This window comes from Prenolepis imparis, unplaced genomic scaffold, assembly GCF_030444845.1.
Source record: "Prenolepis imparis isolate NDT839.2.m4 unplaced genomic scaffold, iyPreImpa1.0 SCAF_8, whole genome shotgun sequence".
Taxonomy (NCBI): domain Eukaryota; kingdom Metazoa; phylum Arthropoda; class Insecta; order Hymenoptera; family Formicidae; genus Prenolepis; species Prenolepis imparis.
The window spans coordinates 7,899,792-7,920,095 of NW_028141166.1; the positions used below are offsets into that span (position 1 = coordinate 7,899,792).

The 20,304-nt window shown below is 33.5% G+C and overlaps 2 protein-coding genes across 4 annotated transcripts in view; both read right to left on the minus strand.

Moving 5' to 3' along the window:
* Scp2 (Sarcoplasmic calcium-binding protein 2) overlaps nt 1-19,619 on the minus strand; it is a 31,740-nt gene extending 12,121 nt beyond the window's left edge. The window contains exon 1 of the mRNA XM_083044435.1: nt 19,405-19,619. The gene's annotated coding sequence lies outside the window, so the exon portion shown is untranslated. The remainder of the gene's footprint in view (nt 1-19,404) is intronic.
* Nucleotides 113-2,205, minus strand: LOC145939507 (uncharacterized). Of its 3 annotated transcripts, none has more exons than XM_083043843.1 (3): nt 947-2,205; nt 437-543; nt 113-367 (listed from the first exon to the last, which is right to left on the minus strand). In XM_083043843.1, the coding sequence occupies exons 1-3, from the start codon at nt 995-997 to the stop codon at nt 289-291; spliced, it is 237 nt and encodes a 78-aa protein (XP_082899969.1). In that variant the 5' UTR covers nt 998-2,205; the 3' UTR covers nt 113-288. The 3 variants fall into 3 exon arrangements, with proteins under 3 accessions (XP_082899969.1, XP_082899968.1, XP_082899967.1); XM_083043842.1 differs by having other exon boundaries at nt 449-649; XM_083043841.1 differs by having other exon boundaries at nt 437-649.
* Nucleotides 19,620-20,304: the final 685 nt, after the last annotated feature.

Sequence of the window (20,304 nt, forward strand, 5' to 3'; positions counted from 1 at the left end):
GAAAATATTTAATAATTATTTAATAAAGAGAGAAAGCAAATATAATTTCAAATATCATTCAAAGTTTAATCGAATCTATTTAATTTTAATTTATTATTTACATATCATAAACATAATATTCCTTTGTTAAATGTCAATCTTGTATAAATAATTATGCTCTTTTATCTTAATACTTCTTTTTAACATTTTTGAGACAACTTGAGAAAATTTCGCAACAACTCAAATCCGCATCTCTCATTCGTTTACATTTTTCTCTTCCAATTCTATCTAGAATTGGATCTATTAAAGTTATCGCCACGCCATTTGTATAAAGAATACGGATTTTGTGTGAGATTCCGAAGTTTCTTTATCACTGTTTCTCACTTTCCTGCAATGTCATACACACTTTAAGATATTATAATTCTTTAGAACCGTATTAATTTCATCGCTACTTAACATCGCACGCAACTGGTTCCTCTCGTCATGGATCTTTCCGGGAGAAGTACGTAAATATTCAATCTCTCCGATGTTGTCGTCCGGATTACACGGTAAATGCGAGATATGCTGCGTCAGCGAGAAAAAAAGATCCATAAAAGCCACTACCTGATTTCGTCTCGCGCGGATTCGTTTCGCAAATTTCGGGAGGGTAAACTTGTGAGTCGAAGTGAAACTGTAATAGGATATATCAAGCCGTTGATGAATTTGCACACTTAAAAAACGGGACTTTTCCAAAGATAGCAAACTCAGGGAAAACAATTGGTGTTGCACAAATTTTATAAGAATACGTAAACCGTGTATGAAATGCGTACTTTATGCGACATCCATCGAAAATAACATCATTATTTTCGCGATACAAAACATATCAGAGATTTTATTCTTTTATAATATTTAAAACAATTTTGCGCTTTACGAATTTTGAAAAATACGATTGTTAGTAGAACGCGAGAGGAACTGAAGGTATATTTACGCAACAATGACGAAGGCACGAGTAGTTCTCCATTGAATCGTAGAGTGGCATCGCATAACGAGTGGCCTACTTGTATCGCGGGCGGCTTTTAATGTTTAATTAAATCACGCTCCCTCTCTCTTTCTCTTTATATCGAGCAACGTATATCATTCATATGTCATTCTCATATCATGATAACAGATGCGCTTATAGCTATTTGTTTAGTCCTAAATATCGTGTTAAAGTAAGTGCGGGATTATCGCAAAGAATTCGTACAATATTTCCCAAAAATTTTCCTCTCGACAAATTTATTCTGTACTTAGTAATAATAATTTTCGACTGTATTAGAACACGATTTAATTGGACGTTAAATTAAACGAAGGCTCATAATCTTACCGGACAACAAATATGTTGGCAGCGATATCGCGCATCAGCTTTCCTAAATGTTGCTGCGCAGTCAATAACAATTAATGAAAATTCAATATTTATTAACAAGAGCCAACGCAAGAGCCGCATCGAACCGCATCGACATGACTAAATTTAGGCAAATGCGTGTACTTTAGCGTGAAAATATTCCCCCTCCCTCTCCTAGTCCGACAATCAATATCATTACTGGCAAAGCGTGCAACGAAATCAGAATTACCAATTAATTATTCAATCATGCCTGCGCTGTTTCGATGTATCGATCGATTTGAAACGCATCTTTTGTCAGGTAAAAATCGTGATATTTGCTCTTTATTTCAGTCGAGGCGCTAACAGTTTATTATATGCGCCACTGAACTAAATTAATGATGTTTACAGCAAAATTTGACCGAAAACGGCAGCCTATAACATTTTTATTTTTATGCGTATTAGACAATAAAGAAAAAGCAAATGTAAAAAATAAAAATTATATCCCTTATCCGAAATTTAGCAATTAGAAGCAGGATGGAAATTTATTGCATTATATGAAAAGAGCTTTTCGAAAATTGGTTTAGATCGGTTAAATATCTTTCTCTCTTGGCATTTTCAATTGTCATATCACAATTTAATATTTATAAGCTGTTGTTTGTTTTTCGATTATATTTGTGTTTGCATTTTTAATATTTATGAAAGTTCTTCCCGTACGAAAGAGAGAAAGAGAAAGAGAAAGACATGAAAAATATGCAGTTATCAAATTTTATTTATTTTAACTTTGAAATTGCACATACTGGTAATATAAAATATCTTTCAATTAATTACGATTATAGAATTGCGATTAGCGCTAATTGACAAATATTATTTTTTGCTATGATCTAGAGAAAAACGACATTTAAATTACAGTTAAAGTTGATTTCGTTGAATGTTAAGAAAGCCGACGATTAAAGTGCACTTAGTGGAATATCTTTTATTACTCAAATGCAAAATCAACAATTATCTCGATATTCATTACTCTTGATTATTATGAATACGAGACTTATAATGTTGATTTTTTAATTTTTCAACATTATCTATTAGGAGAGAATTTTTTGGTGTATAAATTTCTGGGAATGAAGAGTATGTCGTTTTTTGTAAAACGTACTTGAAAAATTAGGTCGAGTTACATTGACACTTCGCGAGCGCTAAATTTCACAAATTTCCGCAATAACAGAGGAGAGTTTTTCGCGGAATAAAAAAAATCTCAACAGAATTTCTGTTCTTTTATAATACCATTTTTAAAGATAATTATCGTTGAATTGATTGATTATAACCGCGCTCTTTACTGCGATATTTAATTAAGCAAACAGAAAGAATGAAATATGTAAATTAGACATCACTCTGATTCGTAATAATAAACGAGACGAGGATCCTTTTTTTGATTATTCAAATGCTCAGCTAGTTAACAAATGGAAATCCTAATAAAAAGATCTTAAGAATTTATGTTGCTATTATATGTATACGATATGCTCTACATCAGTTTACTCGTCTCGATCGTATCGTAACTCTTGTAGAACAATTCGCAAATGGAGAATACACAACAATCCCGATTAAACATAGCACAAAGGAGAACCCAGTTGTGAGACTTCTCTCTTCGCGTTTCTAACTTCTACTTTCGCAACTTTAGATTGAAACGTAGTATTATCCAAAATATAAATCAACATATATTACACTTTCATCACTAAATATTAATGTTATTTTAATGCTCTTTCATTAGAATTTAAAATTTGTTTGAGAGACAGGAACATTTTTATAACACGTATAGTTCTTATTATATGACTAGAGGAGATATACCAATATTGTCAGGTAAATTTTGAAATTTCATTTTTATATCATATAGAAAAATATCTGTTTTACGAGAATAGAGTATGGATCCCAACTTTTCATATAAGGTATTTCATGGCAGATCCTTCGCGAGACTTCGATACGCTGGATTCTATACGCATGATAGGAACAAGTGGCTTATAACTATAGAAAAGAAAACATTATCAAGCGCGATGCAGGTATATTAACGTTTTTAAGATAATATAACGGAGAGCTCTTTTTTTCTCTTAAAACAAAATGGTTCGTAAATAATGTAAAATTAAGTAAAAATAAGACGCGCGCACATCAAAAGCTCGCAAGTTAGATAGAAGAACCTTTGTGACGATACGGACAATTGTACTTGCGACAGAAACATGACCCTTGCAACCTTCGTTGTTATATAACTTCCGGTCACTAGAGGCTACAATGCTATGTTGAACTTAAAGTTCTAGGAATGCGTGCATCATATGTAATAATAACAATATAACAATATAACTCGTAATATAACAACGCAAGCGTCGCGCGAATAAAAATATCTAACTCGCACGATTTAAATAAATCGATAAAATGTTTTTTTTTTACTCATACAGAATATATAGAAAAGAATTGGCATGAATAAATACACAGACGAGAAAATGATATTACACAGATGTCACACAGATAAAATGCGTGTTGCAATAAAACTCCATAACCTTTCATAAAGCTCTCTAAAGAGGAACATTTTTTAATGAAAATTACTGATTGGGCATTGAAACTGCAAAATAACGCGCTTCATATTACTTTTATATTTCATGACCTTTATATCAAAATTTAACATTTATGTTAGATATTTTTAAAGAAAGGAAAGAAATTATATTTCATATATAATATATAAAAATATATTCCGATAATGAAAACGCGCAACTTTTTTTGTAAAAGTACGTCATGTACAAATAAACAAAAGGTAACACCGCAAAATATAGATATCCTCGTAAATTCTAATAACAATCGCAATAAAGAAAATTAAATTCTCAGAAATCTTAGCATTCTTCATTTTGCGGAAAAATATTAAATCTTATTGAAGATATTATAGTCTCGTTCCGATGCTAATTGGTCTTAAACGGAGCAGCTGTACGCATCGAGCGGTGACGAATCATTTTCGAGTCGTACAAACGAAACCGGAAGTTTAATTTAAATCGACCCTCAATTGGGTTCACGACTGTTGAATGAAATACACGTGCAACGATGCACTGCATTCATTAAGTAGCTTATTAAATTACGCACCATGGGTCGTTATCTTTATGGCACCTTCGTTGCGTTACATGAATTTACAAATAGGTATATGAAATAAAAATATAAAATTATTACATATTTTTTTAAATTTTAATTAATTTTATAGTTTCTACATCTTTATATATCCATCCATTTTCTTTTTCAATTCTCAAAGAGACCTCGATTGATTTAGCTATTATAATCTATCGTTAAATGAATAATTTCATTTTCAATTTCTTAAATAATATTTCATTTTTTCACAGTTCTTACTCCTTCTTTATTCAATATTACCTCGCCCTTCTTAAAGATGAAATAAAAGATTGAAAATGCAGAAAGTGTATTAAATCTAAAGTACGCGGATGTAAAAATTTTTAGGGAAAGATGGAAATTGATTTTGTACGCAAAATAGAGAGTTAATTTAAATCGAAAAATCAAAAATTGTTTTAACTCTAATGTTTGCATTCCGATAAATTTTCTGTCAAGTATATTGTGATTGGATGAAATTATGAATATCGCTGAATTAATTAACCCACTTTGATAATCCGTTCAAAGAAGCTAGAAGAAAATTGAGAAATCTCTTGCATATTTGATCTGATCAGGGCTGTATTCAAGCTTCGTTTTTAGAGCTCTGTAAGAATCGGGCTAATAATTCGTGTCATTAAAACTGCATATATACTTGCTGCATTGATATCATGATGTCGTAAAATATGTAGGACGTCCTTGCGACGAAGAAAGTCCACGCGATGAATAACGATAGGATGAGATTTTAAAATGGGAATTTCACTCGTGTTTCCCCTGCGGTAAGAAAGAAATTAACTCCCCTTTAAACTGCCGGAGAGAAGATATCGCGTACGAAGTCGAGTGTCGACTGCATCTTATTTAATTATTTCGCCCGATTGCTTCGCCCCGTTTAAGGAAATAACACTCGATACATTTTCAATTTACTGTCGGTAATCTAACTTCTCCGGAGGAAAGTTGAAGGAAACTGACAATTAAATTCGCATTTTCACATTTAATCAGAATAATTTCTCATGCTTTCTCATGGATTTGCACGGTTAATATATATTCATAAATAGAGAAAAAAGAAAGAGGAAAAAAAGAGAAAGAGAAAATCCGCGATCTATTAAAATATAATATACGCAAAATCTTTTCTAACAAAATGTTTTAATTTTTGCGCTCAATTTATTTCGATTTTAATTAAAATTACATGTGTGGTTGTGCATGTGTGTATATGTGTGCACATAATGTGAGTCGCGTTAACCGATGTCAATTTGAATAAGAGCTGACGCTTGATCCGCGGTATTTTTTAATTTAACATCGCGGAAATTTTTCCATGATAGGGTCGCTTATTTTGGGGTACTTACATAGACGATACGAGACAACTTTCGGAAGCATTCGCGTGTGTCGTGCATGCTGGCTTAAGCACGCTTTTCAAAATGGAACAGAGTCAATAAAATTGCACTCCTGCAAACTGCAAACGGTCGTGTATAATCGACGCCTATCCCGACCGATATTAATCCCTCGCAGTTTATTCAACGGCACGTTGAAAATATATAATATCTCCCATTGCGCGGTTATACAAATAAAATACGCGGAATCGCGTCCGTCGCTTGAGGCATCGCATATCGAATCGATGACAATTGCAATACATATATATTGCAGTGAAACGCATAAATTAATAATGTATATATATATTTATATTTATATACATGATAGCAATTGTATTATTGAATATTTATATAATAAAATTATTTTATATTAAATTATGTTAAAGTGCGCACATCTAAATGCATAATATGATGCGAATTATGCGTCAGTCATTTTATTTATGTTATTTTCATTGACGTATGACAATACGCAAAGCTATACAAAAAATTAATACATTAAACTTTGATATAAATTTAATTACTTTACTAAGTCGATTAAACGTTTATCTTACTGCGTTATCCATCTATATTCATCTTTCAATGAAACTGTTTATTCTGCTTATTAACCAAGTAATTATGACAACCATACTATGTTGAGCTTCCGTAGGAAAATACATTCGGACAATACATTCACACGCCCAAATTTTGTTCCTTATAAACTATTATATTGACAAGCCGACTACTACAAACTGATTTGATTAGTTTAATTGACACTATAGCTGTAACAACGTTGTATGATATCCTGCAAATTTGCGCGAGAAATCGAAAGAAATTCTATAATCAGAGGAAGATGCAAATTTAATTATTTGATATAATAATATAATACAACATTTAAGTAAAAAAAATGCAAATCTAATCTCAAGATAAAAGGATCGAGAAATTAAGATAATTAAATTTAAAAATTATCTATCTGTGTAATAATAATTAAAAAGATTCCCATTTTTTTCAAATCTAAATTTAAAGAAAATGATTTTTATGTATACGCACACAGCTGTAAAATTATTATAATTTGTCACGCAATTTCCATCTTTTTAACAAATTCACACTTAAGCCGTGGAAATGAGCTTTTTCGATTTCTTAACGCGATAAGACGGGAAATGTCGCGTATGAATTTTTTTTTAAGACCCTACTGTCATAAGTACCAATGCGCGTAATACAGGGTCGTGCACGAGCGAACGTTTCTCGTACGTCGTCGACGGCGAAGCGCAAGTTCTCGCAACGAGAAAGCGAGCGGGGATTACTCTCAGGTCGGCTATCATACCGCAATTTGCCTACGGCATGGCGCGGAGAAGTCACTTTGCGTTCGAAATTAATTATCCGCTTCTCTCGTGTCGCGCGCGCGTATATTAGATGCACCGATAACCCTCTTCTCTCGCGCGTGCGAATCCCGCCGAGGATCTCTCATAACAATTGAAATTGTCTCGCGACCTGGACGCGGTACAATATACCCGAGAAATATTCTCGCGCGAACGACGACGTTTGCGAGGCGTTGCAGAACCGCGGCGAACAGATCCCTGGTTTTCCTTAATGATCGATCGAGGCATCGTCGTCGACGCGCGACCCGCGCGACCATTAAATTAGCCGCCTTCTCAAAGTCTAACCACCGCCTGTCCTTTACACTCGCTTTGAAGCGTGTTCTTCGTTACAGGTCGGAGCGCGCGACACTAACATTTTGCCGTGTTCTGCCCTCGGGCAAATAGCAGGGAACGCTTTTAAGACATGCGAACGGATTCGAGAAGACGAATGTGCGTATATGTATCAAATATGTCGATTCGGCGTATGTCAAGGGTTAAATCTTAACCGCTTTCATGGTACTCTGGTATTACGAGATTTGTCGATCGCGTGTATATCCGCCGATAATGTTCGATTAAAATAAGTTTCAATGCGGGCAGTTACATTTTGAACAGGTTGCATGATTCGAATGGACATGTCTAGATGACCTATGACACGATTGCTCGATTAGGCTTAATCTAATATTAGACTTAGGCCGATTCAACGGCCGACACGTGCGGCTTATTATCAATTCAATGTTCGTGATCGTCTGACACAAGGCTTAAATAAATTGGATTAGAACCGTACGTGATATAACGACTATAAAATTAATCTCATATTGCAATTGACATTACGGTAACACATCGGCTTATCGTAGGATATCGGGCTAATAATGAATATGATGTCACGATACTATAAAGTCACATTCCGAAACGACAAAACTTTCATATTTGTGTAATTTTATTCATTCATATATTTTCTCAATGTTTTATACAGAGTGGATATTTTTAGAAAGTAATCCAAAACAAATTAGGGATCAGAACTAAAAAGAAAGTGACCGTTCCATTAAAAATGAAACCTATCGGGATCATTATTAAAGTTTTCATGCGCGCGATTTTCCCCTTGTAAAAGTTCTACAAATTCTATCAGACTTTTCTTGAGTTTTTTTTTTTTTGCTTTTACGATAAATTATATATAAGCTTCCATTCGCGAGAAGGAAAGAAAGCTTTCGATATATTGACATTTTTCCCTCGACGATCTTTTCAACGGCTGCAAAAGTAACAAACTTTTTTTCATCCCACTCGTAAATTGTCCATCTTTTACGTTGCGATTCTTTCATTGAATTTGAGACGGAGTAACGTGTATCTTGTAAATTTCGATAATTACAAGAACATCGATCGTAAACGGATCTCTAAATTTAATCGAACTATTAGGGAAGTCTAACACGGCTAAAGTTTCATATCCCTGTGTTGCGCGAGCCCACCTCGCATAATTAGGGAGCTGATTTCCGCGCTCCCGCACTCAATTAATTAGATACGGTTCTCGATTGCTCTCCGCTACCGAACGAGGAATTCGTTTCAAATCGTTGTATGGTCGTGAGATCTCAAAGAAAATACATATGATAACATTAGGTGAGGATTTTCCCTGTACGCCCCCACATTAGATACTTTCGCGAGTATACATATTTGGTGGCGCCGTAAAAGATAACGCGCAAAACTTTGTTAGTAACGTCGTATACACGCTGTGTGAAAATGTAATTAAGGAAAATTTCGAGTTTGACGAGAAAGATGAATAAAATTCAGCTATTTCGTTTTTTCGATTAAAACTTTTGATTTCGATATAGATATATGTGCGCAAAACAAGTGAGAGGAAAATTTGTCCTGCAATGAAACAATTGTAAACCGATACTTGCGAAACTGTAGTTTCAGAGCTAAGGCAGTCCATTAGAATAACAATGCGGGACGAGACTTAATCGAACTTCATAAAATATGTTTGATCGCTTCCTTTCGCGAGAAAATGTCTCGCGAGGAGAAATCTTGTATTTGTCAACAGATGCATTGCGAACTAAGCTGTCTCAACACGTATAGAGTTTACTAAAGTACTTTCCTCCAGTTCTTAACAGTCTCTCCGTGCTTTAAGACCATTGAGTGTTCGTTGCGATTCTCTTTGCTAGTATTAATTAGCGCGTATCGACGTAAATTACGTTCCATAATTTACGTACCGAAATATCTCTCTTCGACAGCTAATGCAGACGAGATGCGTTTGCGGTCTTAAATAAATAATGGCATAACGGAGCGTTATTTGTGCGCGTGCGCGGTAGAGGGCAGATGTTTAATGAGCTAAACTCTCGAAATTTATTAATCATCGATTATAATTCTCGTCACGCGCAGCACGGCCGATACCGCATTCATTCGCGAAGAGCCTCGGAACCACCACCAGCATATCCAGCCATTGATTTCCCATGCCTGAATTCAATCAATCGTGCGTTCTTACTTGCATTTACTTGTCGGCATCTCGTGCGCATATGGCAGATAAAATGACGCAACCGAACACATGCTGTCAATCGATAAATTTATCTTATCGCTTTGAACAATGTGTGAACAAGTTATGAATAGATTCTACAAGTTAATCAAATTTTTTTAATTATAAATAAGATACACAAGAAGGAAAGAGAGTGTGTGTATATGTGAGAGAGAGAGAGAGAGAGAGAGAGAGAGAGAGAGAGAGAGAGAGAGAGAGAGAGAGAGAGAGAGAGAGAGAGAAGGGAAAGAGTTAATGAGGTGCGATTGTATTACAATCCTATTTTGCTCAATTTTAATTTCTTTTTTATAGAAGAAACTCTTTAATTAAAATTTCAAATAAAAAAAATTTAATTAAAAATTAAAGCGTGTTTTTTTACAACAAGTTACAAGATGCAAATCGCTACCGTATAACAAAATGTTTGAGTAGCGAATTACGCGTATGATTAAAAATAATCACTCGTTTGTACGACCACACACTGTTGTAGTATGATTAGAACATCTCTGTTATAAAATGTAAAAGATAATTCCGTTGTTGAAAAAGCGAGTGGAGAAAATTGCTAATTTGCGAAACTTAATTTTAAATGTACGGGCATTGTAATGAAATCTTTTTCGTCGCTCGACTCTCTTGCTTTCGTCAAAAGTGAATTTTAATTGCGCGATACGAGCGCGAAATTTAATGACAGGTATACCACTTGTTAAATTAAATTTACGCACGCCACTTATCGAAAATAAACAAAATAGTGTTTGACGAGTATTATTTGACAATCGATTATATACCCATAACTCACAAAGCACCAGGATAAAGAGCAAAGCATAAAACGGTGTCACGATGTCGTCAAATGTTTTTTTCTTCTGACGTTACAAAATAACTCCCGCCGTGAAAAAAAAGCGCTTCCGCCGCTTTCCGCACAGCGCAGAATAACGCTCGGCTTGACCCTCTACTTAATTATAGATGTAAAGAAAGGTGTTGTTAAAAGTTGCGCGGTGAGAGAGCACACATAAAGGAAAAAATGTGACGCACGTGGCGAATCGAAAGTGCTCTCTCTTTCTCTCTTTCTCTCTCAAACAATACATAACATATATACATACATACGCGCGCGCGCGCGCGCGTGTGTGTGTGTGTGTGTGTGTGTGTGTGTGTGTGTGTGTGTGTGTGTGTGTGTGTGTGTAATTTTCACAGAAAACACATCAAAGATCTGTAAATGCTTACTGATGCGTTTTTAATTTCTTTAGAATTGCCGACGTTTTTCACGGTTCGCGAATTTTATTAGGCTAAGGTCTTCTAGAAAAATTTTTCTTTCTGGCATTTAAATCCGAATTGACACTAGCAGATTGTCGAAATCTATTTTTAATTATTAGATATTTACCAGATGTTAACAATGCATCTTGCATAAAAAAATAATTTTCTATTATTTGTTCTGTTTGTATCGTAAGATGTAATGATTATTATCAATGTTTCCTTAATTGTACAATCGCTTTTGCCATTAAGATAATTTTTGGCGACCCGCAAACCGCCAATTTCCGCGCATTTGTTTGAATCAATTTCCGAGGGTTTCCTATGAGCGCATTTCGAATCGCACTTAAGGCACCGTTTAGTGGCACTCTAGTAGATAGCCGAATGCATATTGTGCAGCGAGCACTTGTAGAGATGCGTTAAATTGCTATAGTGACTGTGTTTCAAAACTTCAGAGGTGAAATTGTGATAATATCGTTTTGCGCATTTATCTATATCGTCGCTCGTCTACCGAGAGAGAAAGATTGAACGTCGTCGTAATAACGATCGAATTTATTTCATTCTTTTCGATTCATACGCGAAATGCAAAGGCCGAGGAATGCAGCAAAACGTATTCGCATTTCTCTCGCGGTTTTAATTTTATTCGGACTCGGAATTATGAATCGAATACTGCCAAAGTATACGCTGTTTCATTATACTGCATATTTATACTGCTTGACCTTCTTTTATGAAAACTTTCCAAGAAAGATTAACTCGCTTCAGAAAATGACATAGTTTTATTATTATTTAAAATTCCACTTCGATAATGAAAAAAATCATATACCTATATCGCGAAAATAAAGCGACAGCTATTAAATTCAGTATGTTATTAAAACTTGAAGATTCCACGTTCACCAATAAATAGCGAACGCAAGATAAACAAATACGGTAAAGAGAAACATTATTAAAACGTACAACAATAGTGGTATCAGTCAAACAGTGTGCAGACGGTTGAGTAAATGCACTTCAAATTACACTGCCATTACAAAGTTGTAGTATTAATGTTGTAGTATCACATTGCAGTTTGAGATTATCTCAATTTCTCGGTATATACTTGCTAACGTGACTTTCGCATTGCATTAAATTTTTGTTCATCAATTCCTTGAAAGAGAGAAAAAAGTACTTGGTTTAGATTATCGGTTTTTTTTCTCAGATATTTTAAGAGAGCCGATGTATACATTATTAAAACATTACCAGCAAGCAGGGAAGGGATATATAATTGAAATTTTTCTTCCAGAACATCTTAAATAATATAGCAACAAAATTAATATTACTCAATCGCAATTTTAATAAAAGTATATAATATAATAACTTCGTCTCTTTCTTTACATAATAAATAAAAAATATCAAACTGCTTATTTAATTCTGTTGCAAATTGACAACGGTTCGAATAAATTTGAATTTTTTTAATAAACGTAATAGCTTTATTTTGCGATTTCAATAACATTTTAAAATTGCACGTCTCGATTGAATTCAGTCCACGCAAAAATATGCAAATTTTTTTATATCAATAAATAATATTGTTATAACGCCTGTCCGACGATGGTATCACGTACAGCATCATATCACTGTTCATAAATGAAGTTGCCAGGCGTAACTTTTACTTTAGCATAGCAAATTTATCAATCACGTTTTTTTTTTTTTTTTTTTTTCTACATCTCTTGCGATTGACTATACATATACGGACAATGAAAACCCCGAAATTAAGATACCAAGAGTATTCTCTCAAATGTTAACTGTGGAAAGTGCAATCGAAGAACTTGTCAAACTTACTCTGTTATTCTATCGACGAACTGTGTTTGCGGAAATAATTGGCTTTGATTGGCATGCAAAATCAATATATGTACTCGGATCGATGTTTACGAAAGATTTAAAATGCACTAATGATCTTCATTTAATATCCTGGTTTTTTTATTTTCATTAGAATGTATATTATTGTTCAAAAAGAATTAAAGCAATTTGTATCGATGGTATAGAAAATCGTGGTACATCGAAATAAATTTCTTGAATCAGTAAACATCAGCTTTAGTTCTCATCGTTTTCATCGTTTTAAAATACAATGTTCCATTACGCGCGATCGATTGGCAATAAAAACTGCACAAGATTAAAATTGCACAAAGTTTCGATTATTAAATGCTCTATAATAGGCGACATCGTTTAAAGAATTAATTTATGTTTGGGATCGCTAACACATTATTTAACTTTGATCTTAATTAGGTGACTTTCCATTTCTTTTTTTGTTAATTTTCCAAAGATACATTAATTTAATACGATTACTGGGGAAATTTGTCAAAGAAATTTATTATATTTTATTAAGTTCATTTTAGAAACTTTCCGTAATTCAAAATTCGAGGCCAAGTGTTATCTCTTTATGCACATAAAGATGTTTTAATTGTTTTAGATAATATCTAAATTTTTTAGAAGACAGAAATAAGGGAGATTATATATATATTTTTTATGCATACATGTAGCTATTCATAAAAATGTAAATTGATATATTTTTCATGCGCTATACGTGAATAGTATGCAACATTGAAGTTTAACATTGCCCTGAGCAACAATTTCTAAAATTACATAGCGCTGACACGGCCTGCGATAGCAAAGCATCAAGGAGTTTAGGAATTTATAACTATAAGAGTGATACGATATTCGAAATCCTTTTTAGCAGAAACAATTTATCAGCATTTTACGCGGAAAAAACCAGCGCCGCGACAAATGACGATTTTTTTGTTTTTATTTTCTTTTTTTAAACCCATAAAGTTAATGCCATAAAGATCGTTAAAGCGACACGCCATTTCATTCTGGCTTTCGACGTGATGTACAACATAACATGTAGCATAGTAGCTTTTCGAGAAAAATAACAGGAACACAAAAAATTACCACTCTAGGTTTCTAGAAAAATTTATCACGCTAAAATGTTACACACTCGTTATACTCGAACGAACTGTCAATTTTCCACGTCGCCAAGTTCCGATACGATAGTATTCCGTATAAACAAAATATAATCGCGCGCGATATATTCCGAAAAGTTTTTAGCATATAGTATGTATGTTGCCCTGTTTCTGTACTGCACTCTGTGCATGTATTTATGAGAAGTCGCATCGTGAAACTCTTGATATTATTATTAAGGCGTAAAATTATAAATGAAATAATAACGGAAAGAACTATAAATAAATAAATTAAAAATATAAGAGAAATGTATTATCGATTTTTCTTTTATGCCATTTCCGATTGTTTATAGCAAATTGCGATCAACCATAATTGTTACCATGAAATTATTATTATCTGTATAAATTGGATGGCAAACGAGTGGAAAATTATATTATAAGCTCGATTACACAGGAAAACAAGATAACAGAGCTTATGAATCGTTATATATCACGTTTTCATAGTTTCAATTCACCATTGTTGCAAATCTGCATATATACTATTTTAGTTTTTTTACATTATTTTCGAAAGCTATTATTATTGGATATAAAATGTTTTAATAATAATAAAAAAATACTCTTTATAATAACCACTACTAAAAAAAATTTTTTTAATAAGTATTAGTTTTACGCACAGATAACTACATAGAAAGTATGAAATGATGTACCCTGTATTCAATCTAGCGAAGTTCACAATATTCTTATCCGATATAATAATCATTGTTATACTCTCAATACTCTCTAAATCTCACTGAATCGATAATGCAGATAATAATAAGTAAGAAGAAAATTGTTTTTGCCTGAGGAAATGTATAAATTTGATCGAATAGAACAATAACGAGATAGAAGAACGATTTGTATAATAAGCAATACTGTATAGTTATTCGATAATATCATATCTTAATGATGGTTTTCTTCGGGCAAATTATTCCCGGGACGACGATCTAGTGACGATAAGACATAAGAGGGAAAGTTGAATATATTTTTGGTAAAAAATTAGATTTACCACATTAGATAGTGACCTATCTCGTCGATGACGCAAAATATTATAACACTTTTATGAGATGTGCTATCTTTAGTTGTTAGATAACCATAATCGTTAAATATAAATTTATTAAGATACACACATAAGAGGAACATGTATTAAATTTTTTTGTTGAAATTTATATATAGTATGTTTTTTTTCTACATTGATAATTATATGTATAAAGCATCGGGAGAAAACAGATAAAAGAAGACAAAATAATATTAAAAAATACGCATTAATTTGTTCCTTAAAAAATAAATTTTACGATTTTAAATTTAACTCCTAGCAGAGGAAGTACCTTAAACTGCGACGAAGGAATTATGCGGAGATCTGTGATTACGGAATAGAAAATTATTCCCATGACACCAAAGCTCCGCATAGTCGAAGTAGTAGAAAGTGTCATAAATTTTGGAAAATGATCGCACAGAGCGCTTCTGTAACGAGAGAAAAAGAAAAATCGCGTATTCATGCCGGCTCGAAGAAAAAAAATTCTCGATTGTTTTCCGTCAAAATGTTGCTTTAGTATTCCGTTTGGGACGCGCGCATTTTCTTCCGCAGAGATCATAACGGGATGGTTCGTGCGACGCTATTAAATGGATTAACGTGATTCCGAAAACATTACCGAGATAATAATGTTGTAATAAAGGGTCGCCGAGCGCGAAACTTCTCGGCGAGAGAACAATTAAATTAATTTCTCGATGCCATTTCTGATTGTGTAATGTGATTCGTGAACCGAGTCAAAGAAGAAAAAACTCTATTTATCCCCCGCTGTTGACACAATGGTTAGTTAAGCTATCGTTGTTCTTTACAGTCGTCGACAAACGATTCGCGTGAAATCATTATCCTGTATTAATCACACAGATAGGACTGCGATATTGTATTACGTACCAGATGTCAGGTACACCCGATAAATTGAGAACGCAGCAAGTGCATTGAAAATACGAAAATATACGGATAAATATTTTTTATTCATTTTGTCGCGATACGTGTAATGGTTGTTTGTTTTCAAATAAAATAAAACTGTCCATTGAGTCAACAAAAATTACTATAATACGAGCTTCAATTCAATATAATTCTATCAAAATTTCAATTATCCACGCCGACGTTTCAATACGTCCTACGTCAAATAGATACTTGCACAAAATAAGTTCTATTTTTTTCATCTCTCAATGACGGTAAAAATATTTTCCGATTTATAATAACAATGAATGACGCGTGTTCTCCGCGCAAGTCCTGCCGCATATACATAGATTAATCTTGCTTACGACAGATGCACACACACACACACACACACACACACATCGCGACGTAATAGACAAAATCGTTTAAAAGTTATCCGCAGTGCCGTTTGTGACGACCAATGAGCGTTTAACGGAGCGTTCGAAAACGAAAATGAATTGCGCAATAATTCCATTAGAAATCACGAGAAATTCCGCGAAGAATAATGCGTAATCCTATCGCGTTTATCGCATTAACGGTGAATAATGAAATTTACATACGGATAATAGACGGCCATTTAAATTGCCGGCCCTGAACACTGTCGATACGACGATTTTCACCACACGAAACATTTATCGCTTTGTGACCAAGAATGTAAGTCAGCTGTTGTCATGTTTATAGGGATACGTGAAACAAAAGTTACACGTGTGCTTACAATAAACGATATTAGATATTTCGTGGTCAGGTAATGTATACCTCGAGATATATTTTCATGAAAATATAACGGGCAATTTATATAAACGAGACGACGGAACGATAATAATATTTAACGATCGAGTAAAATATCGTTATGAGGCCGATATATGCTTGATCGATTGCGATTATGCATTCATGAGCACGTATGGGGATGTCATGATTTTTCTATTTGCACTGTCAGCTCCGATGAAATGTAATAAGTAATAATGTAAATGTCTATCGTGCAGTTGTGCTTCTTTTGAGAATTTTTACTTTTCAATTTATCAGATATCACTTGCGTTTATATTCATAGAGAGAATGTATAGAGATAAGAGAGATCCTTCTTGTTTTTAGAATAAATTATTATGAAAGTTAATTAACGATAACATTTTGCCGGCTTAAATAGCTGTAACGCGGTTGATAGCATGACACTTGAAATCAGAATTCACTTTGCAGTAAGGATATGAAGTCGTCGTCATAACATCTCAGGAAACTTTTATATCGGCCAGACGGAATTTCTCGTCGAGAAGTATAATAACTTTTATCGTGCGCGAGAATAAAGAACCGCACTGAGACGTTATATAATCGAGCGTGTAATCTTAACATTTTATACATCTATATAATCTCTTATAGTCGCATCTTTAATTAAACATGCTTATGTACGTATTGGCCGTTTATATTATTTTATACAACTAAACTTCGCGATAAATTTGTCTCGGCTTAATCGCTTGCCATCGTGTAAATTAGACGTGTCGCGAGACTTATTAATGGTGCCATTAATTTTTGCAATTAATAATTGCGTACAAGCCCGCAAATTTCACAATGCCGCACGCATCGTCGCTCGCCTTGTCTATAGTTAGCAGTGTATAAAATATCACAGCACCCTATCGATAATCAAATGGTGATTTTGCGGCAGTGAACGCACACGTGCGTAGAAATCGCGCGTCATAAAAAAATTAAATGTTTTTTCCATCGGCACATTATTATAGAGAGTGCTATATATCAAGTAACATAGAGAAAAGAGAGAGAGAAAGAACTGGAAAATCGAAGATAACGATTTGCTCTACGAATTGATCTAAGGTATTGCGAGCAAAAAAAGTGCTGAAAATGCTTTAGCAAAAATATGACAAATTTATTCTCTTTTTTCACGAATATCCAAAAGTCAGTTATAAATAAATTACATATTTTTGTAAAGAATTTAATCATTTCAATAAAAAAACTTTTCTAAACTGATACAATTTGAATAATAATTATTTTGCTTTATAATGTGTTTTATAATGTTAAAGTGCTTTAAGTGACTCACAAGAGCTTTAGCGATAAACAACATAAAAATTTCCATTTTTCCTTTTCTCTTTGTATGCGTTTATTTTTTCGCTTCTATCACACTTATTATGTTATGCCGTGAAAAGATGGCAAGAACTGAGAGACGGTGACGCAAAATAAACCCACGAAAACCACGCATTTAGCGTAATTGAAGCTTCAAATAACACTAGTGCATCTTTGATCTCTTCCTCTCTCTCTCTCTCTCTCTTTGATCTAGTGACTCCAGGTTGTCACACAGAAGTATCAAACTTCGCTAAAGTATTTGGATTCTCGTCACTCGAGCCGCACCAAGAGACAAAGCGTCATGTTAAAATCAAATGGCGAGTTAAAAACATAATCTATAAATGTTACATGTCCATAAAAATGTTCTGTATGCTACGTATAATATTCAATTTTTGATTTTTTTTTAAATTATACAACGCGCACACATGATTTAGTTGTTGCAGCAAAATATTGCAAATACAGTTTACAATCTTGTGTGTTTTCATTGATTATATTAAAATACCAAATAACTAATTGCATATGAATATATGTAAAGCGGAGGACAAATTTTTATTTTTTTTTTAATATTGGCAACTTTTTGCTTTTTTTTTTTAATTTTGACTCTGCTTTATTTATAAATAGCTAGATGTAAAACTAAACTTTCATTAATTAATTTAAAAAAGATTATATGCATGTGTGGAAGGCTAGCGAAAAAATCATAAAAAATCTGCATGCGGATATTATGCATGTGTAAAATTTATAGTATTAGGTACAATGTGATCTCTCTCTCTCTCTCTCTCTCTCTCTCTCTCTCTCTCTCTCTCTCTCTCTCTCTCTCTCTCTCTCTCTCTCTCTCTCTCTCATTTTTTCACGTTTATAAAATAAACCAAAGTTTTATACATTATGTTAATTAATACAGACTCTAATATTAATCAGAAATTTTTCATCAAATTTTGTGACAGTATTTTATTAAATTCACACAAAAAATTCAGATCCCTATATATAGCAATGTAAATCTGCATTAGCCAATCTAACGAATCTGATACATTCTCGTTTACATTAACGGACAATTAACGACAATTGCACTAAACCTCAATGAATCTCATGCCACATTCGATCTACATTAACACTTTACATCTCGGCTGTCAACGTTTCGGTGGATATGTCATGTTTCACTGCGACGTCTCGTTACAGGATTGACAAATAATTATTCTGCATAATAAATCTGACCATTTAATAAAATATCGCGCAGAACAAACATTTTTAATTCATTAATCCACTTAAATAATTAAATCAATAAGTAAACGTTTTTCTTTTTATCCAAAATTGATATAAGATCGAAATAAATTTCATCCTTGTCCATTGTTAATGTAGAACGCGTGCGAAAATTTTTTCACTCTCAAGATGATGATAGCATGATAATACGAACCATAATCAAAGTAAAGTTTCACTTGAAGTTTCAATGAGTTTCTTAACAATCTCGTAAAGTTTCATCTGAGAATTATACGCGAGAGAGAATAAGAGGCAAGGCAGAAAAATGCTAAAGTTCAAATTACAACTCACCTGCGAGTTGTACGCTGCCACGTAAGAGGAGAGTCCAACTTGTCGAAAAATTCCGTCAGAAACGCGGGAAAAAAACGACGCACGAATGCAACCGATAACGTGCAGTTACAAACGCAGCGGGAAAAGTTTTGGCGAGATAGAAAGTGAAGAGTATAGCTGTCGAAACCGATCGTGCGATCTGTATGACGGACAGATGAAGCACAAAGTGCGCACCGCGAGCCCGAGCTTCTCCTCTTTATACCCTCGAACTTGCACCTGTGCTTGCGCAGACCGGCCTCTTAAGCTCCATCCGCTCATTTCCTTCATCGGCCGGTTCTCGCAGACCCAGACTCCACGTGCACCAATGAGGCATCCATTTTTTTAATTGCGTAGTATTTGTTAAATAATTGAGGACACGTGTATACATTAATGACGTATTTTAATTTTCCTCCGGGCAACGTGAATTTTTTTTATCAGAGTCCTCGCGTAAAATCAAGTTTTGAAAGAGTAACGAAGTTTTTCAATATTTCATATTCTATGTGGACCTCGAATCAATAATGTGCTGTGTTGATAAATAATAGTATTGCAGCAGTAAAAAATAGAGCATATTAAAGTAATGTTTTTTTTAATTACCTATATATGCATTGTATAATTTATAAAGATGTCAGAAAATAAAAATCAGTAGTTAAAATAATGGTTAAAATTTAATTTCGTTTGACTCATTCGCATATAAATAGAACAATAAATGCAATAGCAATCTGTTACACATACAACCAGTTATTATATTAAAAAATCAATACTATATTTAAATCAAGAAAGTAAATTAAAAACAATACGTATTATTCAAAATTTTAATTAAAGCGTAATAAAAGGATACAATTGAAATCGTAATAGAGGAATTTTAAATTAAAATTTTATATT

Excerpts from the sequence above, each read along its gene's own strand:
- LOC145939507 (XM_083043841.1), bottom strand. The coding sequence starts at position 1,002 with ATGCGATGCCACTCTACGATTCAATGGAGAACTACTCGTGCCTTCGTC. Across the intron at positions 650-946 it reads CGTGCCTTCGTCATTGTTGC|TTTCACTTCGACTCACAAGT; the intron begins GTAAATATACCT and ends ATCCTATTACAG. Across the intron at positions 368-436 it reads AGGAACCAGTTGCGTGCGAT|GAAAGTGAGAAACAGTGATA; the intron begins GTTAAGTAGCGA and ends ATGACATTGCAG.